We start from the raw sequence: 22,834 nt of genomic DNA, 5'->3' as shown, positions 1-22,834 counted from the left end.
AACATATAAGAGCATATCAGTAGTCATCGTAAATATTTTTTTTAAAAAAACTAATTCTTAAGCTATTTTAATGATCTCAACAAAAATACATTACAATAAACTCACGAAATAATTTATCTGAGTCTCTGTCTGGATCAGTGTTAACTTATTAAGTTCATTAACTAAAAAAAACAATAGACAAAGAGCAAAATGAACAATGAAAAATGCACAAACAAATTTATTTATATAACAAGAAAGCATTAATGATTAGTGTATACAAACAAATATACACCACACAACACAAATCAAAAATCATATCAACATCAATATCAAGAAAGATTGAAGATTGAAGATTGAAATGAATCAACGCACCCATGCAACAGCATCGATCTCATCTCTTGCTGCCTTGTATAACTCGAGTCTTTTAGCAATTTCTTGTCTTTTTGACATTAAAGTTGGATCTTCATCTAGCAACTCCCCCAACTCTTTTCCCTGAAATATTTATTTACATTTTTTTTTATTACTCATTAAACTCAATACTTACCACCATTGTAGCCCATAAATTGTACAAAAATTTGAATTTGTCTCGCCTAAAAGGTGTCTCTTTGACATTAAAAGGTGTTTTTTTTTTTTTTTTATAATTAAACTCAACAATTTGTGTTTTGGGTTTTAATAATATTTCATTTTACTCTCCTAATTATATTTAACCCTCAAATCTTTATTATTTTTTTTACATTAAATTTGTTTCATTTTAGTTTACAATATTAAACATTAAATTCGTAACTATCATCTAATATTTTAATTGTTTTTTTATAATCATATATGCAATAATCTTATCTTTTAATTTTATAAACAACATTAAATATGGACTCTAGACTTAGGACTTCTTCTTATTCCAATTTCATGTATATTTTATTAAATGTTACTATCAAGTTACATTTATTTTTCAAAATGCAAGATGCCCTTAATTTTTTTTTTTACTAGGGACCTTTATAAAACAATGATATAATTATTTAATTTAAAAAATTTACAATTTGTCAATGTTGGGATAAGTTTTAATGTTTTATGATAGTAGTAGGTTTTCATTAATTAAAGTTAGTGGATGCTCTTTTATCTGTGACTGATGTCTGATATCAATGGGACAGTGATTCGCTCTAGATCTCTCATCTATGCAAAAAGACATAAACGCCCTTCAACAAAAAAAGCCCTAGAAAGCTTGTGAAATGTAAATAGAAGACTCACCTCTCTCCTCCCTATTTGGATGTAAAAGTAATGCAACAAATTTTGCCTCGCCTCTTTAACTTGACAATAAACAACGGCTTTAGGAATCGTAACCCTAAGTGTCTCAGACACCATACCGATATAACTCAACACATTCGACCCAATCCTTCTAAAATGCGCATCTCCATATCGGTCACCCAACGGGTCACTCGGGTACTTCCCTTTTTCTTCACCCCGGTCAGTAGACACAGACACACCTCTTCGGTCAGCCGACACAGCTCTCCGGTCAGCACTTCGGTCACCCGGGGCGGGGGTCGGGGTGGGCCCACCTTCTTGTGGAAGTTTCCGGAAGAAATCGACTGTGAGATAAGAAGATTCCATGTCGACTAACCTAACAACCGTTTTTTTACTTTCTTCGCGGAATTTTTCTAGTGATTGAGTAGCCGCGGTGGCAAGAGTGGATTGGAGAGATGGAAACCGTCTTAATTCCTGTTTCAATTGTTTTTTTTTGTAAGAATGAGTAAATTACACGAATGATCCCTATGGTTTGGGGTAATTTGCATGTTTGGTCCCTAGCTTATTTTTTTTAACTCGGAAGGTCCCTACAATTTGTTTTTGTTGTGCGTTTGGTCCCTGTCTTACCTAAAAAGACTATTTTTCCCTTGATTTTGTAATTTATTTAAATAAAATGAGGTAGGTAAGGTAAGATACGGTGAGGTGGAAGTTGGGTTAGGGGTGTTTTTATTTAAATAAATTAAAAAACCAAGGGCAAAATAGTCTTTTTAGATAAGACAGGGATCAATCGCGCACAAAAACAAACGGTAAGGACTTTCCGAGTTAAAAAAATAAGTTAGAGACCAAACATGCAAATTACCCCAAACAATAGGGACCATTTACTGAAGAAGAATTTGAATAAGGGTATAATTGTAAATTATGTTGTTTGGGTTGTAAGTTCCAACTCTAACCTCGGTTTCTCCTATCGACTTCCTCACAAGTTCTTTCAAGACAAAATGCACCTGAAAAAAAATGATTTTTGGTAAGTTGAAAATAAAAAAAATAAAAAAATAAAAAAAAAAACATTTTTAGGAAAGTAATGAAAAAGTAAAATTTAAAAAGAAATTAAATTAAATTACGGCATCCACGGAAGCTTCCGCGGGACCCCTGAAATAATTTAATGATCTTTCAATAAGACGTCTGTAGCCTTGTTCTGGAGCAATTAAGTGAGGCTGATATCCATCTGCTTCTGAAACTATTTTTTTCACATTTTGTAATGAAAGATGCTTATCAAATGGAAGTTTTTTTAATGCTGCAGGAAGCTGGTTGTCAAATACTCCATAGATTCTATCACCTCCTGCACGTCTGAAACAAGAGAAAAACACAAGGGTAAAATGGTAAAATGGTCGTTTACTCAATTATTAAAACAGTTCATCTGGTGTAGAAAAGAAACAGACTTTGTGTATACAGTATATTTGTTCACTTTTAAACACAAGGGTAAAATGGTAAAATGGTTGTTTGCTCATTATTCAAATAGTTCATCTGGTGTAGAAAAGAAACAGACTTTGTGTATATAGTATATTTGTTCACTTTTAAACACAAGGGTAAAATGGTCATTTAGTCCATAAAAGAAGCAGACTCTGTGTATATCATTTACTTACTTTTATAACCAGAAGGGTAAAATGGTCGTTTACTTGTATTAAAACAGTTCATTCAGTCCAAAGGGTAAAATGGTCATTTACTCATATTTAGACTGATCATTCAATCCAGAAAAGAAACAGAATTTGTGTATACAGACCTGACTTTAGAAATACACATGATTTACTTGCTTTTATACAGGAGGGTAAAATGGTCATTTATTCAGAGTAAGAAAAAAAAAAGAAACAATGTAGTATTGCTTACCCTCCATCTAGATGCTCTTTGAATATTTTGTCAAAAGCACGACAAAGTTCCAAAATAGTGTATAATTTAGCCTGAATAAAAAAAAAGAGCACATAATTTCAAAATCTTTAAAAAAAAAATCCGCATTTTGCAAAAATAATAAAAAAAAAAATAAAAAGATTCTCACTCCATCATCAACTGCAATAGGTCTTCCAAGGCGATCCAACTCAGCTTCCATTTCCTCAATCCCTTTATTTATCAAGGAAATAATTCCTGGGATTTTTGCTTTAATTACAGATTCCAAATGCTACAAATAAAAACCATTCAAAAAAAATATAACGATATTATAAATCATTGGTTTTAAAGAAGAAAAGACGAAAGTGCCCTTACCTGTGAGAGAAGCTTTGCTAGATATTCTGAACCCATTTTACTCGCCAGGTGTCCATAATCAGTACTTGTATAAAAATATTCTTGTTCCTTTCTTCTTGCGTATATCATATCAGTATTTTTTATAATATCAGCTTGTGATCTGTTCACAATTCCCACCCATGGATGTTGTAGACGATAAGCTCTGCCTTCAAGAACCTTTCAAAAGGGCAAAATTGGAATTAATTTTTAATATGAGAGTCTTGAGACAAGTCATGTATGGGTTAAGTGGCTGAATGGGCAATGATGTAATGTTGTATACAGAAGTTGTGTTTCTTTTCTAGAGTAAGTAAACCGTTTGTTCAAGACTAAATGACGATTTTACCCTTACATTCCAAAAAACAAAACTTTTGACTATATTCTTTATTGTGGGAGGAAAAAAAGAAGTTGTGTTTCTTTTCTAGAGTAAATAAACTGTTTGTAGGAGACCAAATGACCATTTTACCCTTACATTCCAAAAAACAAATTTTGACAATATTCTTTAACATGAGAGGAATTGGGAGGAAAAAAGAAGAAGGGAAAATAGGTAATTAGTGTCTTAACTGATTATTTCATTCTGTCCATGTTAAGTGAAAAAGAAACAGCTATGTATAGCTGTCTATATTAATTGCTTAACCCATATGTTTATTAAGTCAAAAAGTCAAAAAGAAACAACCCCTAAGTTGAAATAAGAAAAAAAAAAAAAAAAAAAAGGAACTCACATCTAATGCATTAGTTCCTTTGTCCATGAGGTCAAGCTTGGTCAACACACCAAAGGTCCTTTCACCTGATCAATTTAAGAATAATTCATTACATAAAATACTCAAGAAAAACAAATATTTTGACAAATACTCAAGAATAACATATTATATTATTACATACCCAATGGATCAACCTCTTTAGCAAGTTTAATGGCATCAGATGTTGCAATATCTTGATTTGCAGGTGAAATTGCTAGTATGATGGAATTCGGCTGAAATTCAAACACCATTTAATGAGAAAAAAAAAAAAAAAAAAAAGAGAAACATGTTTGGGATTTAGAATAAAATTACCTTGTCAACATAAGTTCTGACCATCTTTTCTATGTCTTCTACAATACTCTCAGGTTGCCCCTCTGCAAATAGTTGACTTTGTGAATCAGATAAAGTTCATATCAATGAGAAAATGTTGTAATAATCATAGAAAGGTCAAGAAATATACCAACAGCAACTTTTGTTAATCCAGGTAAGTCAATTAATGTCAAGTTAACAACTGGTGAACAAGAAAAACATGATAAGCTGTGAGTGCCATATAAGAGAATGCAGAAAACAGGTTCATGATAGTTATAAGATTAAAAAAAGAGTCACCAGTAGGGGAGAATATGCTGAGATGAATTGGAATTGGAGATATTTGTTTTGACTTTCCAGTGATTCTATCTGTTTCATCTTGAATCTCTTGTCGTACCAAAGCTATGGAAAAAATGAACTTAGGTACTATAAATCTAGAATGCACAGATCAATGAAAAACTTACAGAAATCAGTGAATTTCCTCTGTGGCATATGTCCAAATTCAGCGTACTCCTGTCCACCCTCGGTCTTTTGCAACTGCAACACCAAGGGTCTCCTTGTGACAATCCCTGAAAAAGCCATGAATGACTGATTCAGTATATGAGTAAAAAGGAAGAACAAAAATGAAGTTAAAATGGAACGATTGGTTAACCTGATCCTCTAGGAAGAAAATCCCTCCCAACAATGCTCTCTAATACCGAGGACTTTCCAGAACTCTATTGATAATTACAGTAACAGAACAAGTGAGCAAAAACAAGATGAAACGTTTAATCGAAGCTAGAAAGAGAAATAATAAGGGGCATTCTCTTCAATTTAGACAAATTTTTCCATCTCAATCAAATTAAATGGAAAAACTAGCCCAATTCGTACTTCCGAAGCGAATTTCGTCACTTCTAAGAAAGTAAATCGATTTCGCCAAAATTGAGCTTCAAAACTATCGTGTTCTCAAACAGAAAAGAGAAAGGAGAAGTAGGATGTTGGATTAGGTGAAGGAGGAAAGTGAAGGAAGAGAAACCTGGCCTCCGACGACGACAACTGACGGAAGAGCATCCCAGAGAGAAGCCAAAGCGGAGTCTCCACCGCCGTAGTCGCCAAGAGCTGTGCAAGCTCTTTGTATACGATTCACCAGACCAATCAAGCTCTCCATAGTCGCCATGGCTAAAAGCTTCGTCTCTTTTTGTCTGTATAAGGAATTGTGGATAAATGCAGAAGTCGGTAGAAGAAGGAGGAATGTCTGCGAGACTGTGAACGTCAGCGAGGATGGGCGCTTGCTTGCTGTTAGTCTTTTCCTTTTCTTTCAATTTAATTGAATTTTTCAGAAAATTTGTTTATGTATTTTAATGGATTATATTATTATTTATATGTAACTTTAGTGTTACTTATACAAATGAAAAAAATTAGCTAAGTGGAGACAAAAAATAATAATAATAAATGAAATAACGAAAGAGTTGATAATGTAGTTAAATAATTTATTGTTTGATAAATAAATATGTAATTCAAAATCCTAACAGCAATATATTACAATTTTGAATTTTGAATTTTGAACATAATTCAAAATTCTAAGATATTTAATGACTAATCAGAATATCCATGGAATATCCAATATACAAAAATATATGTAAGAAGCTACATAATTTAATTACAGTTGCTTGAAAAGTTAAAATATATATTCTGTTACAAGTTAAACTAAGAATAATCATAAAAATAACGAAATATGTTTATATAATTATAGGAAATCTTCTTTAATAAATAAATATTTTTTTTATCATTTGTCAATTTGCTAAATGTTATTTTGTGATTATTTTGAATTATTTTTTTTCACATGTCATTTTATAAGTTTTTCTATTTTATTAAATTTTACATAATATTTTAATATAATAATTGCAATAAATATAGTAATAAATGGATATCAATGTAACTTACCTTTTAATTTCAAAATTCTCAAAGTTAAAAAATATTTCTATTATAATAATTAATTATTTTTTTTATTTTCTTATAAATTCAAAGTTATAAAATATTTAGACTTTTATATTTAATTTTTATTAATTAACTTATGTAATACATGGGTCTCACAACTAGTCTACTCTAATAAATGAAGATAATTTTTGTCACATATCATACTTTCATTCAATTTGTCAAATGTCACTTTGTGGTTATTTTGGATTATTTTTTTTCCAAACGTCATTTTATACGTTTTTTTATTTTATTAAATTTCACATAATATTTTAATATAATAATTACAATAAATATAGTAATAAATAGATATCAATTTCATTAATTAACTTACCTTTTAATTTAAAATTTTCAAACTAAAGTTCATTAGTTTCTTTTGTTTATTTATTTAAAAAAACATTTCAATTATAACAATTCATTATTTTTCTTATTTTCTTATAAATTCGAAGTTCTCAAATATTTTGACTTTTATATTTAATTTTTTAAAATTAACACATTTAATACATGGATCTCACAACTAGTAAGTTAATATTTTGTTGTTCATAAAATGAGTTCTTAAATATTGTTATTTTGGTGTAACACCTGGTATGTTTTCTTCAGTATATGTATTTTTCTCTGGGACTCGACGAGTTAGAGGATCAACTCGTCGAGTAGGGACGTGGCTGCGGACATTTTAAGTGACCGACTCGACGAGTCAGGAGACTAACTCGGCGAGTAGGTGTTGGATAAGTGAAACCCTAAATCTGAGGGTTTGCACCCTATATAAACAACTTAACTCAGCCTCCCTTGTCCCTAACACTCTCTTGAAAGCTTCATATCGAACCCTAGCTGTTTGTGTGTTAGTTAAGGCCATTTTTTGTGTTTTTGTGTGGATTGTAAAGCTTGGAAGGAAGAAAGGAGCTTGGAAATCGAGTTGGGGCTTGTAGATCCGGAGATCTTACTTAACTTTCAGCAGCTTCAAGGTATAATGCCCCTGTCTTGACTCATCTATGTGTTTATTCATCTTTAACTTGGGATCTCTACGGATTTCTAAGTCATTTTTCGGATTTGGAAGTGTTCAGTGGGTTTTGACTTTATATTTAGGCCTTAAGAGGGGTCTTATGGCATAAAGGTGCCAACTTTAGGGCCATGGGAGCCCCATGCACATTGTAGGACACTTTATATGGATTTTTGAGCTAAAAACCCCATGCATGTGCATCAAGTTTGGAACTTTACGTATAAAATGGACATTAGGAGGCCAGATTAATGGTTTTGGTGTGTTAGACCTCATCTAAATCGACTGTATGGAATTAGTCAAGGTTGGACTCGGCGAGTTGTTCTTGGCACTCGACGTGTCAGCGACCATTATGCACCAAACCCTTTCTGTGAATGCGTAAGTGTTAGGAAGGAAGTCCCTTGTGGGTTTAGACGTGAAAAGGGACCTGGAAGTCGTGGGACTCGGCGAGTGGTATGAGCAGACTCGACGAGTCCATAGCAATCTCCCAATCTTTGAAGATGGACTCGACGAGTTGTTCATACAACTCGGCGAGTCATAGACTGGACAGGTTCTTAAGTTGGAGATGAACTCGGCGAGTCGGATGAAGATGGTCCCGATTTTATGATTGAAGGAGAACCCGTCGAGTTTTGCTAGACTCGACGAGTGGAGTCGGGGTTTTGTGGGGGATTAGAGAAGCATGAACTCGACGAGTTAGTAGGCCAACTCGGTGAGTCAGGTCAACTGAATGTTGACTTTGACTGAACTTAGACTGACCCTGTTTAGGGTTGTATGTGATGTGTGTTGACTTGAAGGTTGTCGTGTAGGGATCGAGGAGTCGTAGGGAGTCGACTTGTGCGCCGAGGATAGTTCAGACACTGCACGATATTGAGGTGAGTTACCTTCCAGTAGGGGTGGGTCTAAGGCCACAATGTCGGCCCACCAAAAAGGGGTATTTAGAAGATAATGGTCTTTGTGATAATTATCTTGGTCTGGTTATGTGTTGGTTATGAGATTTATCTGGTTTATATGTTATGTGTATAGTAGGGATTAGTTTCCCTAACAGTGGTCCATAGGACCCAAGGGTAGGTCAGTACCTGGATATGCCTGACTGTATGCTTATATCTATTGATTGTATGTTAGTAGTAGGGGGTGAAATAGTCCCCACTTACCAGTTGAAAGATACCGATGTTGATTACCGGTTGAAAGATACCGATGATGGTTACCGGTTGAAAGATACCGATGAAGGCTACCAGTTGAAAGATACCGACGATATTATATGGTATGTGGTATGATGGGGGAACTCACTAAGATTTGTGCTTACGGTTTTGGTTTTGGTTTCAGGTACCTCTTCGTCAAAGGGGAAAGAGCCGGCGGTGTAGCAGCTGTAGCACATGGTTCCTAGTACGTAAATCCTATTTGAGTATTTCTCTTTTTAGCCTTGGACTCGGCGAGTCACAGGTCCGACTCGCCGAGTACATGCGGGACCCGGGACACGTTTAAGTTGTCGACTCGGCGAGTCACAGCTGTTGGATGAAACCCTAAGTTTCAGGGGTTTGCACCCTATTTAAACAACATATCCGCCCCAAGCCAGCCCCCATTCACCCCCAGAGCTCCCAACCCTCGTTCTACGCTTGTTCATTGAGATTTTGAAGCCATTGTTGTGTGTTCTTGAAGGTTTTGAGGCAAAAGGGGAAGTAGATCAAGAGGAAGGGAAGGAATCCAGGCATCTTTGTACTCCTTCAGCAGTTCCTTTGAGGTATAATCCGTTTTCCCCCTATTTCTATGCTCATTACTTCATTTAAGTCATTCTTGAGCCAATCCCCAAGTTTGTATGTGCAAATTATTCCGTAATAAGCTGATTGGCCCTTAGATCTAGGCATGGTTGAGCTCCAGGAGCTCAGATCTGTTGCCTTTATGGACCCTTATTGCATGAAGACCCTAGATCTACCCTTTTGGGTACATATTGAACCCTAAAATCCATAGTGGTGAATATCTACACGTAAAGTTGGAAACTTTACGCGTGATTCGTGTTCTAGGAGTCCAGATATGTGAATGGCATGGACTGGAATCAAGCAGATCTGTGTATTTAGTGAGTGCATGGCAACGACTCGGCGAGTCGTTCATGTGACTCGGCGAGTCTGTTCGCGAGTCTCCGAGTTTGTCCCCGTTTCGTAGTGTCGAGTGAGCAGTGAGTCACGGGGTGTGACTCAGTAGGTCAGAAGCTGAACTCATCTATGGAGGAACTCGGCGAGTCAATGCCCTGACTCGGCGAGTTCAAGGCAATCTCCTTAGATCAAGAACAGACTCGGCGAGTTGTTCATACAACTCGGCGAGTCTTAGCATAAGTGTTCATCGGATGAAGATGAACTTGACGAGTTGTTCATACAACTCGGCGAGTAAGATGAAGGACTTGAGTATCAGTTTAGAAGGAGAACCCGTCGAGTCGTCGCCTAACTCGACGAGTAGAAACGAGATTCAGGGCAAACGTTTGGGTAGGGACTCGGCGAGTTGGAAAGCCAACTCGGCGAGTCAGGTCAACTGAAAGTTGACTCTGACTTTGACTTAGGTCATGATCAGGGGTAAAATGGTCATTTTACCCAAAGGACAGTTAGCAGTGTTTGATTGAGTATGTTGTGGGAATTGCAGCCGGAGGATTTCCGGAGCAGCAGTAGCAGCAGTAGGCAGTCAGTTCCCGATCAGATCAGCAGCTACTTCGAGGTGAGTTACCTTCCAGTAGCGGTGGGTCTACGGCTTCAATGCCGGCCCACCAGTAGGAGTCGTATGATAGATGATTGTCTTTGTGATATCATCTAGGTTTGCTACTACCTGATATGTTATGTGCTAACATGATATGTTAAATGAGGTAGAAGTAGAGATCGGTTGATAGGACCGAAGGGTAGTTCAGACACCCCAGAAATGTCTGACAGTATGTGATGATATGTTTGCATGCTGGCTTGTTATGTTATATGCAATAGAGATAGTAGGAGGGGACTAGTCCCCGAGGATCGGTTGTTAGGACCGATGGGTAGTCAGCACCCCAGAATGGCTTGACACGAGTAGTCAGCAACACCCCAGAATGGCTTGACACGGGTAGTCGGCACCCCAGAATGGCTTGACACGGATAGTCGGCACCCCATAATGGCCGTACCGGGTAGTCAGGCACCCCAGAATAGCCTGGCAGTATGTATGTTATATGTTTGTATGGTGTGTGGTACGATGGGGGAACTCACTAAGCTTCGTGCTTATGATTTTCAGTTTTGGTTTCAGATACCTCCTCAGCTAGGGGAAAGGAGCCGGCGCGGTAGCAGCATGTCACACACACACACACTCTCTGGTTTCCACATTTACGAGATTCTCTGGGATTTATACTCTGATATTTTGATTGGTTGTATGATTTGGCTTTTAGACATGGTTTATGTTGTGTTATGGTTTGATCAAACAATGTTTTAATTATTAATGTTTTCTAAAATAATGTTTTAAAACGAAATTTTTGTACGTGAAAATTAGGTCGTTACAGCAGCGCATCACACACACACATGTTTCCGCAAGAAGTTTTTGGGACTATACTCTGATTTTCCATACTTATGACGTTATGGTTTGAAATACAACATTATGATTTTGTAATGGAATGTTTTATTGACAATGTTTTGGTAAAATGTTTATTAAATGCGTTAATTCAAAAATGAAATTTTTGGCCTTGAAAATTGGGTCGTTACATTTGGACATGTATATGAACGGGTTCTATCCGTTTATATGATTTCCTTCTTAAAAAGGAATCTAAAATCTGAAATTTGGTACCTACCATATTTCTTAACAATATTTTGGATTTATCATAGATTTCCACAAAATGAAATATAGATTCGTACTTAAAGGATGTTGGAGTGAATCGGGTTAGTTCTACCCAGTGTTCTAAAAGGCGTGTCATGGCGTGAGGCGTGGCTTTGTCGTTACAAAAAGACTCATAACATTTATGTTAGGTGTGACGTGCAACAAGGCGTGATATGGCACACCATGACGTGTTATGGCGTGTGTTTTTTCGTTTGAGATACGGTTTTTTGCTCTTTGTTATGTCTTTTCTAATCGGAGATACAAGCATTGTGGTTTTGGTTAACTTTTTGTTATTAATTATTGATCTAACACATCTAAAAAGTAGTTATATTTAATATAAATTTATATTTATGTGGTAATATAATTTTAAATTAATACAAAATCGCTGCCTTACATCACGCTTTGAAAACGCCATGGCTCGTTAAGCTTGAGGCTTGGTCTTGCCACCGCGACACGCCTCACACCATTTAGAACCTTGGTTCTACCACTCTTGTTTCCATTATATATATATATATATATATATATATATATATATATATATATATATATATATATATATATATATATATATATGTGTGTGTGTGTGTGTGTGTGTGTGTGTGTGTAAAATGAAAACTCCAATCTAAAATCCAAACAATACCAACTACAGTGTTATGGTGAAAGTTATAAATTCATCCAACTAAGTGTTTTAGGCTCAGTCAACCGAGTTTTACAATTTGTTAAGTTTGTTGGGTATGATATTTGTAAGATTTATGGTCTCCGACTAATTTTGAGTTGTTTTGTGATACCCTCTTTTTAACATCGGAAATTAGCCTAATCAATCGACATTATTTCTAATAATGTCATGTTCAAATGAAATGAAACAATGTCTCAAAATCATAATACGTGTATAAACATGTTAAATATGGGGGTTACAGAAGCATCAAAAGTTATAGCGAATCACAATAATACAAAAGCGACCTAAGCTCGAATACATAAACTACTACTTTACTCCTTGGTAACTCACAAATCATCCATGTTCATCATAAGCATCTAATTTAAGGATATAGTCCATTTACTTCGACTCAACACCTGAAACACATGTCATAAAAAAATATGTAAGATAGATGTACACATGTCATAAAAAAATATGTAAGATAGATGTCTCATGAGCGTTGTAGACACCATGTATGCTTTTAAATAGACAAAACTGCAAGATTGATCCTTATGGTATTCAAAAAACTTTGGATGGGGTCCAAAAACTTTTTGGCTTGCATAGAATGTCCAAAATCAAGCTTTTTTCATGTTTTTGGTCCAAAAAAACTTGAAAAGACGGTTATGCCCTTTTACTTTCTTTTTTGTATTTTTTATAATTTTTCAAATACTAATTTAATTGAAAAATAAAAAAGAAAAGAAAACAATTATCCCCCAACAACCCCCCTCTCCTCTCTCTCTCTCTCTCTCTCTCTCGTTTTAATTCCCATAACACAATCCGTCAACATCATCTTCTTCACAACCCAGCTCCACCCTTCTTCCTTTCTTACGCATCGGTCCTCTCCATCATCTAGTCGAGCACCATGCTCACATATTAGATGGAAGAAAAGGAAACCCATCAATCAACACAACAACCATCATTGTAAAAAAAAATCAACCCAAACACCTTTGTCGAGCTCTACCATCCACGAGAGCAGAGCGCCGGAAAAAAATAGATCAGTGGTCTAACTGCCACCAAGATCTTCGTCCTTAGATACACTAAAAAATCCAAGTTTTAATCCCCGTTTTTGTGTTGTGGTTTTCATCTTAAAGGTTAATCTCCATATTCACATTGACTGGTGGTTTTTTATTTTGGGGGTTAGCAAAATCGACGTCGTCGCCATCTAATTCTCGTACTCCTCCATTACAACCACCAGCGATCACCACCGCTGCAACCAACAACGGCTACTATCGCTGCAATCTCATATGGGTTTTCTAACCTGCAATATAACCCATATATGATGGGTAGAAATCAGAAGTATAGAATTAATCCTCACCGGTGACTTACCTAATAAAATTTTGGGGTTAAAGAGTCTTGAAGTGATTGACATTAAAGGGAATTTGGTTACTGGAGGCTTATCCATGATCGATTTCAATTTAAAGAAGTTACAGGTTCTTTGACTGGAACCCTAAGATTCTTTTGACAAATAGTTTTTGGATTTTGACTTGGGTAAGATAATAGAGTAGTGTGTTGTTGAAGGGGAAAGGGGGTTTCATTGTATGTTTATGGGACCGATGGTGGGGTTCGATCAGCAGGAGGCTGAACAAAGTGAGGGGTATGCCGATGGAGTTGTGGAAGATTCTTAACGATGAATATGAATGAATCTGGGTTAGGTTAGGGGAGAGAGAGAGAGAGAGAGAGAGAGAGAGAGAGGGGGAGGGGGGGGGGTTGGACTCGTCCTTCTATTTTTCTTTTGTTTTGCTTTTTTTTGTTAATTATAAAATAATTAAAACAAATAAAGAAAATGTGAAAAATAAATAATAAGGGCAAAATAGTCCTTTCAAATTTTCAAGGACCAAAACCAAAGAAAATTCTTGATTTTGAATCTTCCATGCAAGTTGAAAACTTTTTGGATACCATCCAAAGTTTTTTTGCAAACCACAAGGACCAATTTGACAGTTTTGTCTTTTAAATATCATAATGGAATATCTTTTTCCAAAATTTTCACTTTCAAAATCATTGCTAACATATAGAAGGATTGTCTTTCAAATCACAATACATTTTTCAAAACCCCAAGCCATTTGTCAAGTTTACCATTTCATAAAAACATGTTAAAACATAAAGCAAGTCTAAATCAATAGTGAACTTGCTAATTCAAAACATTTAGACAAAATATTAATCATTTATTTCCCATGGCATATACCTATACATTGCAAGTGCAAGTGCAATGCATGATCTCACGGAAATTACAAACGAAAAACATAAAATATAAATTTCCTTAGGTGAATTTTTCAATAACCCAAACATATAACAGAGAAATATCAATACAAAAAGTGATCATACGACATTATATGATTTGTATCCATAATTTTTTATTACCAACCCATGTTTTCTACCCCAATTTCCAACAATAAATCATAACTAAACACTAGTTTACTCGATTATTAAGTTAAAAAGGTAAAAATAAAAAGAGTAAATTACACTAATGGTCCCTGTGGTTTAGGGTAATTTGCGTGTTTAGTCCCTAAATTATTTTTTTAACCCGGAAGATCCCTACTGTTTGTTTTTGTTACGCGTTTGGTCCCTACCATTTGTTTTTGTTACGCGCTTAGTCCCTGTCTTACCTAAAAAAAACTATTATTTAAATAGGAAAAAATGATAAGGTAGGTAAACTAAGGTGAGGGGTGTGTGGTTGGAGGTGTTTATTTAAATAAATTAAAAAATTAATGGCAAAATAATCTTTTTAGGTAAAATAGGAACTAAACACGCAACAAAAACAAACAATAGGGACCTTTCAAGTTAAAAAAATAAATTAGGGACCAAATGCACAAATTACCATAAACCATAGGGACCATTTGTGTAACTTTCTCAAATAAAAAACCTATTACATGTGTGCGTCGATTTTCAAGAACAAGATGTAGCATTGTCACCACTCTCACCAACATAACTTGCTTTGAGTTATTACTCTTTACTCTTAATCACGCTAACGTCAGTCTTTAAACCTCGTTTATTTTACACGTGTTTCCAAATGAACAAAATAATGTATAAATCTCTAAATACAAAATAGAAAGGTCAAATTATTCACCAATCATCTTCTTCTTCTTTTTTTTTTTTTTAATCCTTTTTGTAAATTAGCGTTGGGTAATCCGGATTCCACATACTGTTCTCCACGTAGCAAAGAAGCTCATCCTGTAAATAACAAAACAATTTCAAAATGATTATTTTATTGACTTTGCTAAGACTTAAAAAAACTATTTTTATAAAATATATATATGTCAAAATATATAATTTTTTAAATTTCAAAAATACCTTATTTAGCTTACGAAGCTCACGAGCATCCATTTCACGGTATCCTTCTGCTAAATCCTCTTCTATTGCTTCAGTGATAACCGCAGCAGCTACTTGTTTTGTTATGTCACGTATGCTTCAACACAACAACAAAAAATACAAATTTTATTTTATATTTATAATAATAATAATTATTATTATAATAATAATAAATGTATATACCTTGAAATGGAAGGGTATATAATTCCTTTAAGTACCTCCTCTTCAGTCATATATGCAGCCAGACTGATGAACACACACAAAAAAATATATATATGAATTACTCATGTGTGTAAAAAGACGTGAATGCCCTTGTCATTAAAGAAAATTACCACTCAGCAGCAGCCTGTAACATGCCATCGGAGACTACTCTAGAGCCAGAAAGAAGAGTACCGAGGCCAATGCTGTAAAAAATTAGTGATTATTAGAAGTAATTTAAAAAAATAAAAAATAAAAATACGTGATTTTTTTTTTTTTTTTTTTAAATTGAAAAACTAACCCTGGAAAGAGATACATATTGTTTCCCTGGTTGCAATGGCCAATATGTCCATTTCCTGTAAATAATAAAATATAGAAAAAAATAAATGGGATTTTTTTACTTGAAAAAAATAAAAGTATGAGAAATTAAGTAGAAAACAAACCAAGTTCCACATCAGAAAATGGGCTTCCACTTGCGAAAATAATGTTATCGCCCACAATAGAAAATGCTTCTTCAGGGGTGCATTCAGCTATCACAATAAAACCAAAATAAAAATAAATTTAAGGAAAATTAGTTAAAAAAAATAATATTATATTTATCTCCAAGAATAAAAAATGCATACCACTGGTTGTGGGATTTGACATGGCAAATATTGCTGGTCTTGTTGAGGTTGATCCTCTAAGTGCTTCTAATACCTGAACATTCAGCATAAATTATATAAAACACAATTTAATAAAAAATTAGGGTTTAGGGTTTTAGGGATTAGGGTTTAGTGTAGTGATTATTAATTATATTGTAAAGTATACCTCTTTAGAAAACAAACCACCAACTGCAGATAATCCAAGGAGTACATCAGGTTTTACTTCACGCACCTGATTAATAAAAAAAAAATAATACCCAAATCTAATCAATAAGTATACAAATTTGCTATTTTGAAGTTAAGAGTATGCAAGATTGGATTATTGATGAGGAGGGCATTTTTGTCTTTTGCACAGACTTTTGTTTTATTGACATAAGTCTCCGTTCCTAGAAAAAAAATAACTATAACTTTTGTGTTGTTGTTTTGTTAATCTCATAAAAGAACTTATATTTTGTGTTTTTTTTTTTGATTAAATCTCAAGTTTATTTTTTTTTCCTGAAAAGGACCTTGTATTTTTTCATTTTTTCTGAAAAGCCCTCAACTTTGTCTTTTTTTTTTTTTTTTTTTCTGAAAAAACCTTCAACCTTGTAAATGATTCCAAATAAACCCTCAACTTTTTTAGTTTTTCTCGAAAAAACCCTCACATTTTACAATTTTTTGGCAAAAAATGTCTAAAGGGGCCAAATCAGGAAAAATGAAAAAATACAAGGTTTTTTTCAAACAATTTTTTTTAGCTTTAATCCAGAAAAAACACAAAACATAAGGTCTTTTTTGAGATAAACCCAAAAAAAAAAAGACAAAGTTGAGGGTTTTTTCAGACAAAATGATAAAAAAAAAAAAATACCTGCACTTTTTCATTCAAAAAATAAAATCCAAGTTTAATCCGAAAAAAACACAAAATATAAGGTCTTTTATGAGATTAACCCTTTTGGATAAGACAAAAAAAATGCAACTTTTGTCTTGTTGACATCAATCCAGTCCATGTCCCACTTTTTTGGTGGGGCAAAAAAAGTCAGCAACTTTTTGTCTTTATTGACATCAGTATCAATATCAGTATCAGTAACAGTACAATGCATGTTAAATACAGTACAATTAGGAAATTCAAATCGTACCACTTCTACAAGACTTGCTCCTTCTCTCAAACCCTGGCGCCCAATTTCTTTGGTTTTTCTTGCAAATGGTTTTGCATCATCATCGATATTTTCACGTTCCTCAGTGATCAAACCCTAATTTATCCAACAAATCAAAAAAAAAGATCATCAAATAGGATATTTGTGAGGTTGTTATTGATGAATAAAAATATGGCTCACGTTAGCATCAACCACCCAAAACTGACTTCCAGCACTCTCAAATGCTAACTCGTTGTTTCCCAACATTCTAGCCATTGTTTTTCTAGCAGCATTTAGAACACCAATCCCTGCACTGAAGTTGTTGCATAATTTCAGTGTTTTTTTTATTTTTTGAATTAATTAATTAATAAAGAAAGTTTATGTGTAGAAGATTCTAGAACCTTCCGGCACCAGCAACAACAATCTTTTGTTTTGGGAAGTCAATCATTGGCTTTCCTTGAGCTCTCACAGCTCCAAGAAGACCAGCAATTGCAACTCCAGCTGTTCCCTGTTCATTAAAATAAAATTATATAATAAGAAATATAGCAAATTTTATTTAAAAAAAAAAAAAAAACACTACTTTTTTTTTTTTTTTTTTTTCGGTTTAACCATTGATATAATTTTTTTTTCATTAAAAACAGTACATAAAATCTATAAAAATTGAAATTTTTTTAGGGTTAATCTCAAAAAAGACGTAATATTTTGTGTTTTTTCTGGATTAAACCTCAAGTTTATTTTTTCCTGAAAAAAACTTGTATTTTTTCATTTTTTTTCCGAAAAAGCCCTCAACTTTGTATTTTGTTCCGAAGAAAAAAAAAATTCAGCTTTGTAAATGCTTCCAAATAAACGCTCATATTTTACAATTTTTTGGGCAAAAAATGACTAAAAGGGCCAAATAGGAAAAAATGAAAAAATACAAGGTCTTTTCAGGCAAAAAATAAATTTGAGGTTTAATCCAGGGAAAAAAAACCCCAAAATATAAGGTCTTTTTTGAGATTAACCTATTTTTTTATGCTTTAAAAATTAAAAAATTGATTTTTTAAAACCAACTTTAAGCAGAAAAATATTCTTCCAATTGCCTTTTGCAATTTATTACCGGAAAAAATAAATTAAAAAAAACTCTCCGTGGTTAAACCAGAAAAAAAAAATTATATCAATGGTTTAACAAGGGCAAAACCGACATAAAGCTAAAAATATGTTTCAGGCAAAAAATCTAGTTTTATAAGGTCTTTTATTACCGCAAAAAATAATTCATAGTAACCTGGAAACCTGCTATTGCAGGTAACAAGGGCAAAACCGACAAAAAAATGACAAGTTTGCGGTATAAACGAACCAAAAATCTGCCGAAGGGTAAAACCGACATTTTCTGCCAAACTTAAGGTTTTTTATGACATTATCCCAAAAAAAAAAAACACTACAATGATTATTATGGAATTTGGCGTAAGAAATAAGAACATAGATTCATCATTTTATTTATATAATTATATTAAAGAATATATTTCACAAAAAAGATGAAGTTGTATCAAGTGTTTACCTGGACATCATCATTGAACATTCTGTAGCTATTTCTATATCGTTGTAGTAATTTGAAGGCCCATTTGCTTTGAAAATCTTCAAACTAAAAAAAAAATTACAAGTGATTAACATCCTTTTAAACCATTTCATCAGAAAATTGATGAATTCAATAACATTTGACCAAAAAAAAAGGAGTAAATTACATAATAGTCCCTGTACTTTCTAATTTTTACCACGTTTAGTTCAAAACTGAAACATTTTTCAATTTCTGTCCTTATTCCAAAGTTTCATATCAATTTTGGTGTATAGAACTCCTGATTTTGCTCCTTATTTTAAGGTTTTATATCCATTTTAGTCCTTATTTCTAGGTTCCAGGGATCAAAATCGATATGAAATATTGAAACATTGAAACCTAGAAATCAGGACCAAAACTGGAAAAGGTTTCAATTTTGGACTAAATACAATAAAAATAAAAAACACAGGGACCATTTTTGTAACTTACTCCAAAAGTTAATCTAACATTACGTTATTGTAGCATAAGATCAAAGGTACAATTCAGTTGGTAAATTTTATTAAAGTACATATCAATTTTGCAATTGGTGATTACAAGATTTTAAAATTTACTTATTTGTTCATTGCCCCACAAGAATCCATTTTCATTAACATTATTGAAAAGCAATTTAAAACATTTTCATGATGTACAAAGACTACCTGCACTATCACGTGGGGCCAACGTGTGAACACAGCCTCCATAAACTCATCAATAACAGCAATGTACTCTTCACCATCAAGACGATGTTGTTGCAATCCTAAATCTATAAAAAAAAAAAGGAACTATTAATCATTATCTTGAATATAAGATATTAAAATAATTACAATTATATGTGAAGATTATAGAATAGGGAAAGTATTGGAAGAATCATACACAAAGGGTCTTTAAGAAGGGCCTCATTGTTGGTTCCAACATCAATCATAATAGGAAGCACCTGTTTTGATAAAAAGAAAAAATGATTATATATTCAGAGGAACACTAAAGTAGTGAGATTAATCCAGTGTGAAAATTACTCTTTGAGGGTTTATTCCAGCTGCAGCAACATATAAATCCAACTTCCCTATTGAAATTCCAATCCCCTGGATTCCAAGATCACCAAGACCCAATATTCTGCTTCCATCCGTAACAACAATCATATCAACCTAATTAAAATTGTGAATAAGAAAGAAGGTTTAATTAAAAGTGTTTCAATTATAAAAACTTAAAATTTATGATCTTAGAAAGTGTACTTGTGTGTAATACAAACCTGATCTGCAGGCCAATTATAAACCATTGACATCATCTCTCCACGATCAGCAGCACTAAAATACATCCCTCTTGGCCTTCTAAACAATCCACTGTATTTCTGGCAAACAAGTCCAACTGTAGGAGTGTATACTACAGGAGCATATTCTTCAATTTTAGCTATTAAAACCTGTCATAAGTCATAACAAAGATAGGGCATTTGTTAAGGACTCTAGAACTTTCAAGAATAGCAAAAAAGTGCATATATTTAAGCTCTCAATAACTACTCACCTTATAGTACATTGTTTCATTTCTGTCATGTAGCCTGTTAAGTATTCGCCACTTGGCTAATGAATTTGTATCTGATGGACCATCTCTTGCATTCAACTCAAGTCTCTTCAGATCTGCCACTGTAAATTTAACAAGATAGTTTTGATTTATACTCCATGAAAGAACTAGTTCAATCGATTATGGTGAAGTAATTCAGTGGTTGATTATCTGGTATCATAATTAGGCATACCAAAATACTACGCAATAGAAGGCTTAACATATCTAGTAATAATGTAAAAGAAAGGAAGTTTTACTGTTTTAGTGACTTACTAAATCGTTCAATTTGTTGTTCGTTGCTCATGACATTTGGAGGTAGAAGTCCTCGTAGTTCAAGACGATCTCGTTCAGTCATGGAGAATGCTGTTCCCTGATAACAGAATTGCTTTGGTAAACAATACATTTACTGAAAATCATAGTATGATTCATAGTTCGTGTATAAACTAATCAAAACTATCACAGTAACCAATAATTCAAGTTCCAAGTTAAAATCCAGCAAAATCCATCACTAACTGCGTTGAAAAACACTTCAATCTCGGCAACTCAACTCGCATTAAGCAAAAATATGATCCGAAACGTTAACTTGATTACATGAACTTTACCTTGTTGAACCATGGATCATGAAGAATATCGAGACCTTGCTTATGAATAATGGTAGGTCGATGGCCTTCAATCGTAGTGAAAGATCTTGAAATCCTGTACTGTAAGCCTCTGATCATGGACGAGGTGAAACGAATCTGGCGAGAGAAATTCGACATTGTTGCGTCGAATTAGCAAGAAAGAAGAGTAAGATCGAAGGAGATTTTAGTGTCCGAATAGTGTGCCCTAAATAATTGAGGGAAGGGAGATCTTGGTAGAATCAAGTCTTAACCATAAACTTTCCCTTCATGGAAAACATTTTCGCGTTTGACTTCACAATTTTCGGTGTCGGCAACTTTGATTGTTTGAAGGCCCTTTTACTCTTCCAACTGTCGGGTCGGGTCGGGTCGGGTCCAAAGAAATCGGATTGTTATTTATGGATTTTTTATGTTGTTACTATATTATTAGAAGCGAGAATATATATTGTAACAAAGCATTACAAACTCGTGATTATTAGTGTTAAAATAGTAAAAAACAATATGTATTAATTTTGTATTTAAGAGATAATAATAAGGTTGGCTTGAAAAATAAGAGTAGTTGTTTTAGATGTTTGTTACTTTGTTTCTAGTTAATGTTTGTTGACTTTTGTTGTAAATGTTGTGGGTGTTTCTCAATCTTTCATTCTTCATAGCATTTTAGTTATAATTATATGTACTTAATAAGTGTATAGCTAAACAACAACAAAACTAGTATAACCCTAAAGTGATCACGATAGTTTGACTTTCAACAATCATGTTGACTTTTGAATTAACCACCGATCAGTTTCGGTGGGAGTGGGTTGGTGATGTTGGCACATGGGAGATTCAAGCTGACACAAGATGATGATTGGTGGGTTCAGAGACGTCGAAATACACAACGTGATCAACAACAAGAGGCCGACGACGATAGTTGCTGGTTTAATGGGGAAGGGTAAATTACACAAATCGTCCCTCGTGCATATGTCAGAAAGCGTGTTTCGTCCCTATTTTTAAAAATTAACTCGGATTGTCCCTCGTTTGGTTAAAAGTTACACACCTCATCCCTCCGGACATAAAAAGACGATTTCGCCCTTAATAATTCCTTTTTTAATTTTTATTTATTATTTTTAAATTAAATAATAATAATAATAATAAATATGCACCGACCCACCCTCCCCCATCCCTTTCCCCAATTTCCTCCTCTTTTTCCGGCAAGACCAACCACATCTACTCTTTCTCTTACTTTCTTTTCTGAGTGCAGGAGAATAACATAAGAATCTGGTGACTCAGTCGCTCAATAGGTTCGATTTTATAATGAAGTAACTAGGTTACCATCGCAACCCACCAAGCTCTGTGTGTGATGCAATGACCAGATGAGGTGGGTGTGGAGATTAAGACATGAGAATAATGGTTTGAGGAAATCTAGGGTTTTGTCATCGATGGCGGACCTGAACCCACCGATGAGGCCATTGGTCTACACCTCAAGCTCTCATTGGAGTCGTCACCACCGCCGAAAACCTGCAGCTCCTTCGGCGCCACCACATATCAGCGTGAGCACCAACTCCTCTGGCACCACCACCTGTCACCGCAAACACATTCCCCTTCCCTTTCCCCAACGACCATCGAAGCTACCAATTTTCAATCTATCACGAGTTCACGACATCTCACTGCAATCGAAATCAGGTCCAAGACGAATCCATCAAAATAAAATCAAACCGAACCTGAAACTCAAAATCAAAATCGAAACCTTCATCAATTTCAATTTTTGGATTTGAGAAGGAAGAAGAAGGATGGAACTGCCATTTTTCGAGTTTGTCTCTTTAACCTATTTCTCTCTCTGTGTCGTGCTACATCTCCATCTCACTTGTCATCTATCTCGATATCGCATC

The 22,834-nt window shown here is 34.2% G+C and overlaps 2 protein-coding genes across 2 annotated transcripts; both read right to left on the bottom strand.

The window, feature by feature from the left end:
• Nucleotides 1-204: 204 nt before the first annotated feature.
• On the bottom strand, nucleotides 205-5,831 carry LOC111921406 (phragmoplastin DRP1E). The gene is made up of 15 exons (XM_023916987.3): nucleotides 5,542-5,831; nucleotides 5,179-5,242; nucleotides 4,991-5,095; nucleotides 4,827-4,928; nucleotides 4,681-4,731; nucleotides 4,533-4,594; nucleotides 4,363-4,453; nucleotides 4,203-4,267; nucleotides 3,466-3,660; nucleotides 3,263-3,382; nucleotides 3,097-3,167; nucleotides 2,334-2,559; nucleotides 2,166-2,216; nucleotides 1,222-1,689; nucleotides 205-471 (listed from the first exon to the last, which is right to left on the bottom strand). The coding sequence occupies exons 1-15, from the start codon at nucleotides 5,680-5,682 to the stop codon at nucleotides 343-345; spliced, it is 1,941 nt and encodes a 646-aa protein (XP_023772755.1). The 5' UTR covers nucleotides 5,683-5,831; the 3' UTR covers nucleotides 205-342.
• An 8,957-nt stretch (nucleotides 5,832-14,788) lies between these two features.
• LOC111921407 (NAD-dependent malic enzyme 62 kDa isoform, mitochondrial) lies at nucleotides 14,789-21,274 on the bottom strand. Its single transcript, XM_023916988.3, has 19 exons — nucleotides 20,952-21,274; nucleotides 20,623-20,719; nucleotides 20,314-20,432; nucleotides 20,045-20,212; nucleotides 19,812-19,940; nucleotides 19,672-19,732; nucleotides 19,458-19,561; nucleotides 18,766-18,849; nucleotides 17,633-17,739; nucleotides 17,433-17,544; nucleotides 17,235-17,348; nucleotides 16,289-16,354; nucleotides 16,105-16,177; nucleotides 15,925-16,011; nucleotides 15,783-15,837; nucleotides 15,616-15,687; nucleotides 15,467-15,529; nucleotides 15,266-15,380; nucleotides 14,789-15,145 (listed from the first exon to the last, which is right to left on the bottom strand). Exons 1-19 carry the CDS (start codon nucleotides 21,105-21,107, stop codon nucleotides 15,071-15,073), a joined length of 1,857 nt encoding a protein of 618 aa, XP_023772756.1. The 5' UTR covers nucleotides 21,108-21,274; the 3' UTR covers nucleotides 14,789-15,070.
• Between the last annotated feature and the right edge of the window lie 1,560 nt (nucleotides 21,275-22,834).

The sequence above is a fragment of the Lactuca sativa genome, chromosome 1 (genome assembly GCF_002870075.4).
Source record: "Lactuca sativa cultivar Salinas chromosome 1, Lsat_Salinas_v11, whole genome shotgun sequence".
NCBI classification, from domain to species: domain Eukaryota; kingdom Viridiplantae; phylum Streptophyta; class Magnoliopsida; order Asterales; family Asteraceae; genus Lactuca; species Lactuca sativa.
This window is presented reverse-complemented; position numbering and strand designations above follow the sequence as displayed.

What these genes read in the sequence shown, in the direction of transcription:
- LOC111921407 (XM_023916988.3), bottom strand. Translation starts at nt 21,107, where the DNA reads ATGTCGAATTTCTCTCGCCAGATTCGTTTCACCTCGTCCATGATCAGA. An exon ending in CCTTCTTAAAGACCCTTTGT is followed by an intron (nt 19,562 to 19,671) that starts GTATGATTCTTC and finishes TTTTTTTTATAG; the next exon opens with ATTTAGGATTGCAACAACAT. An exon ending in AGCTTCGTAAGCTAAATAAG is followed by an intron (nt 15,146 to 15,265) that starts GTATTTTTGAAA and finishes TGTTATTTACAG; the next exon opens with GATGAGCTTCTTTGCTACGT.
- LOC111921406 (XM_023916987.3), bottom strand. Translation starts at nt 5,682, where the DNA reads ATGGCGACTATGGAGAGCTTGATTGGTCTGGTGAATCGTATACAAAGA. An exon ending in TTGTCGTCGTCGGAGGCCAG is followed by an intron (nt 5,243 to 5,541) that starts GTTTCTCTTCCT and finishes AATTATCAATAG; the next exon opens with AGTTCTGGAAAGTCCTCGGT. An exon ending in TCAGAACTTATGTTGACAAG is followed by an intron (nt 4,454 to 4,532) that starts GTAATTTTATTC and finishes TTTGAATTTCAG; the next exon opens with CCGAATTCCATCATACTAGC.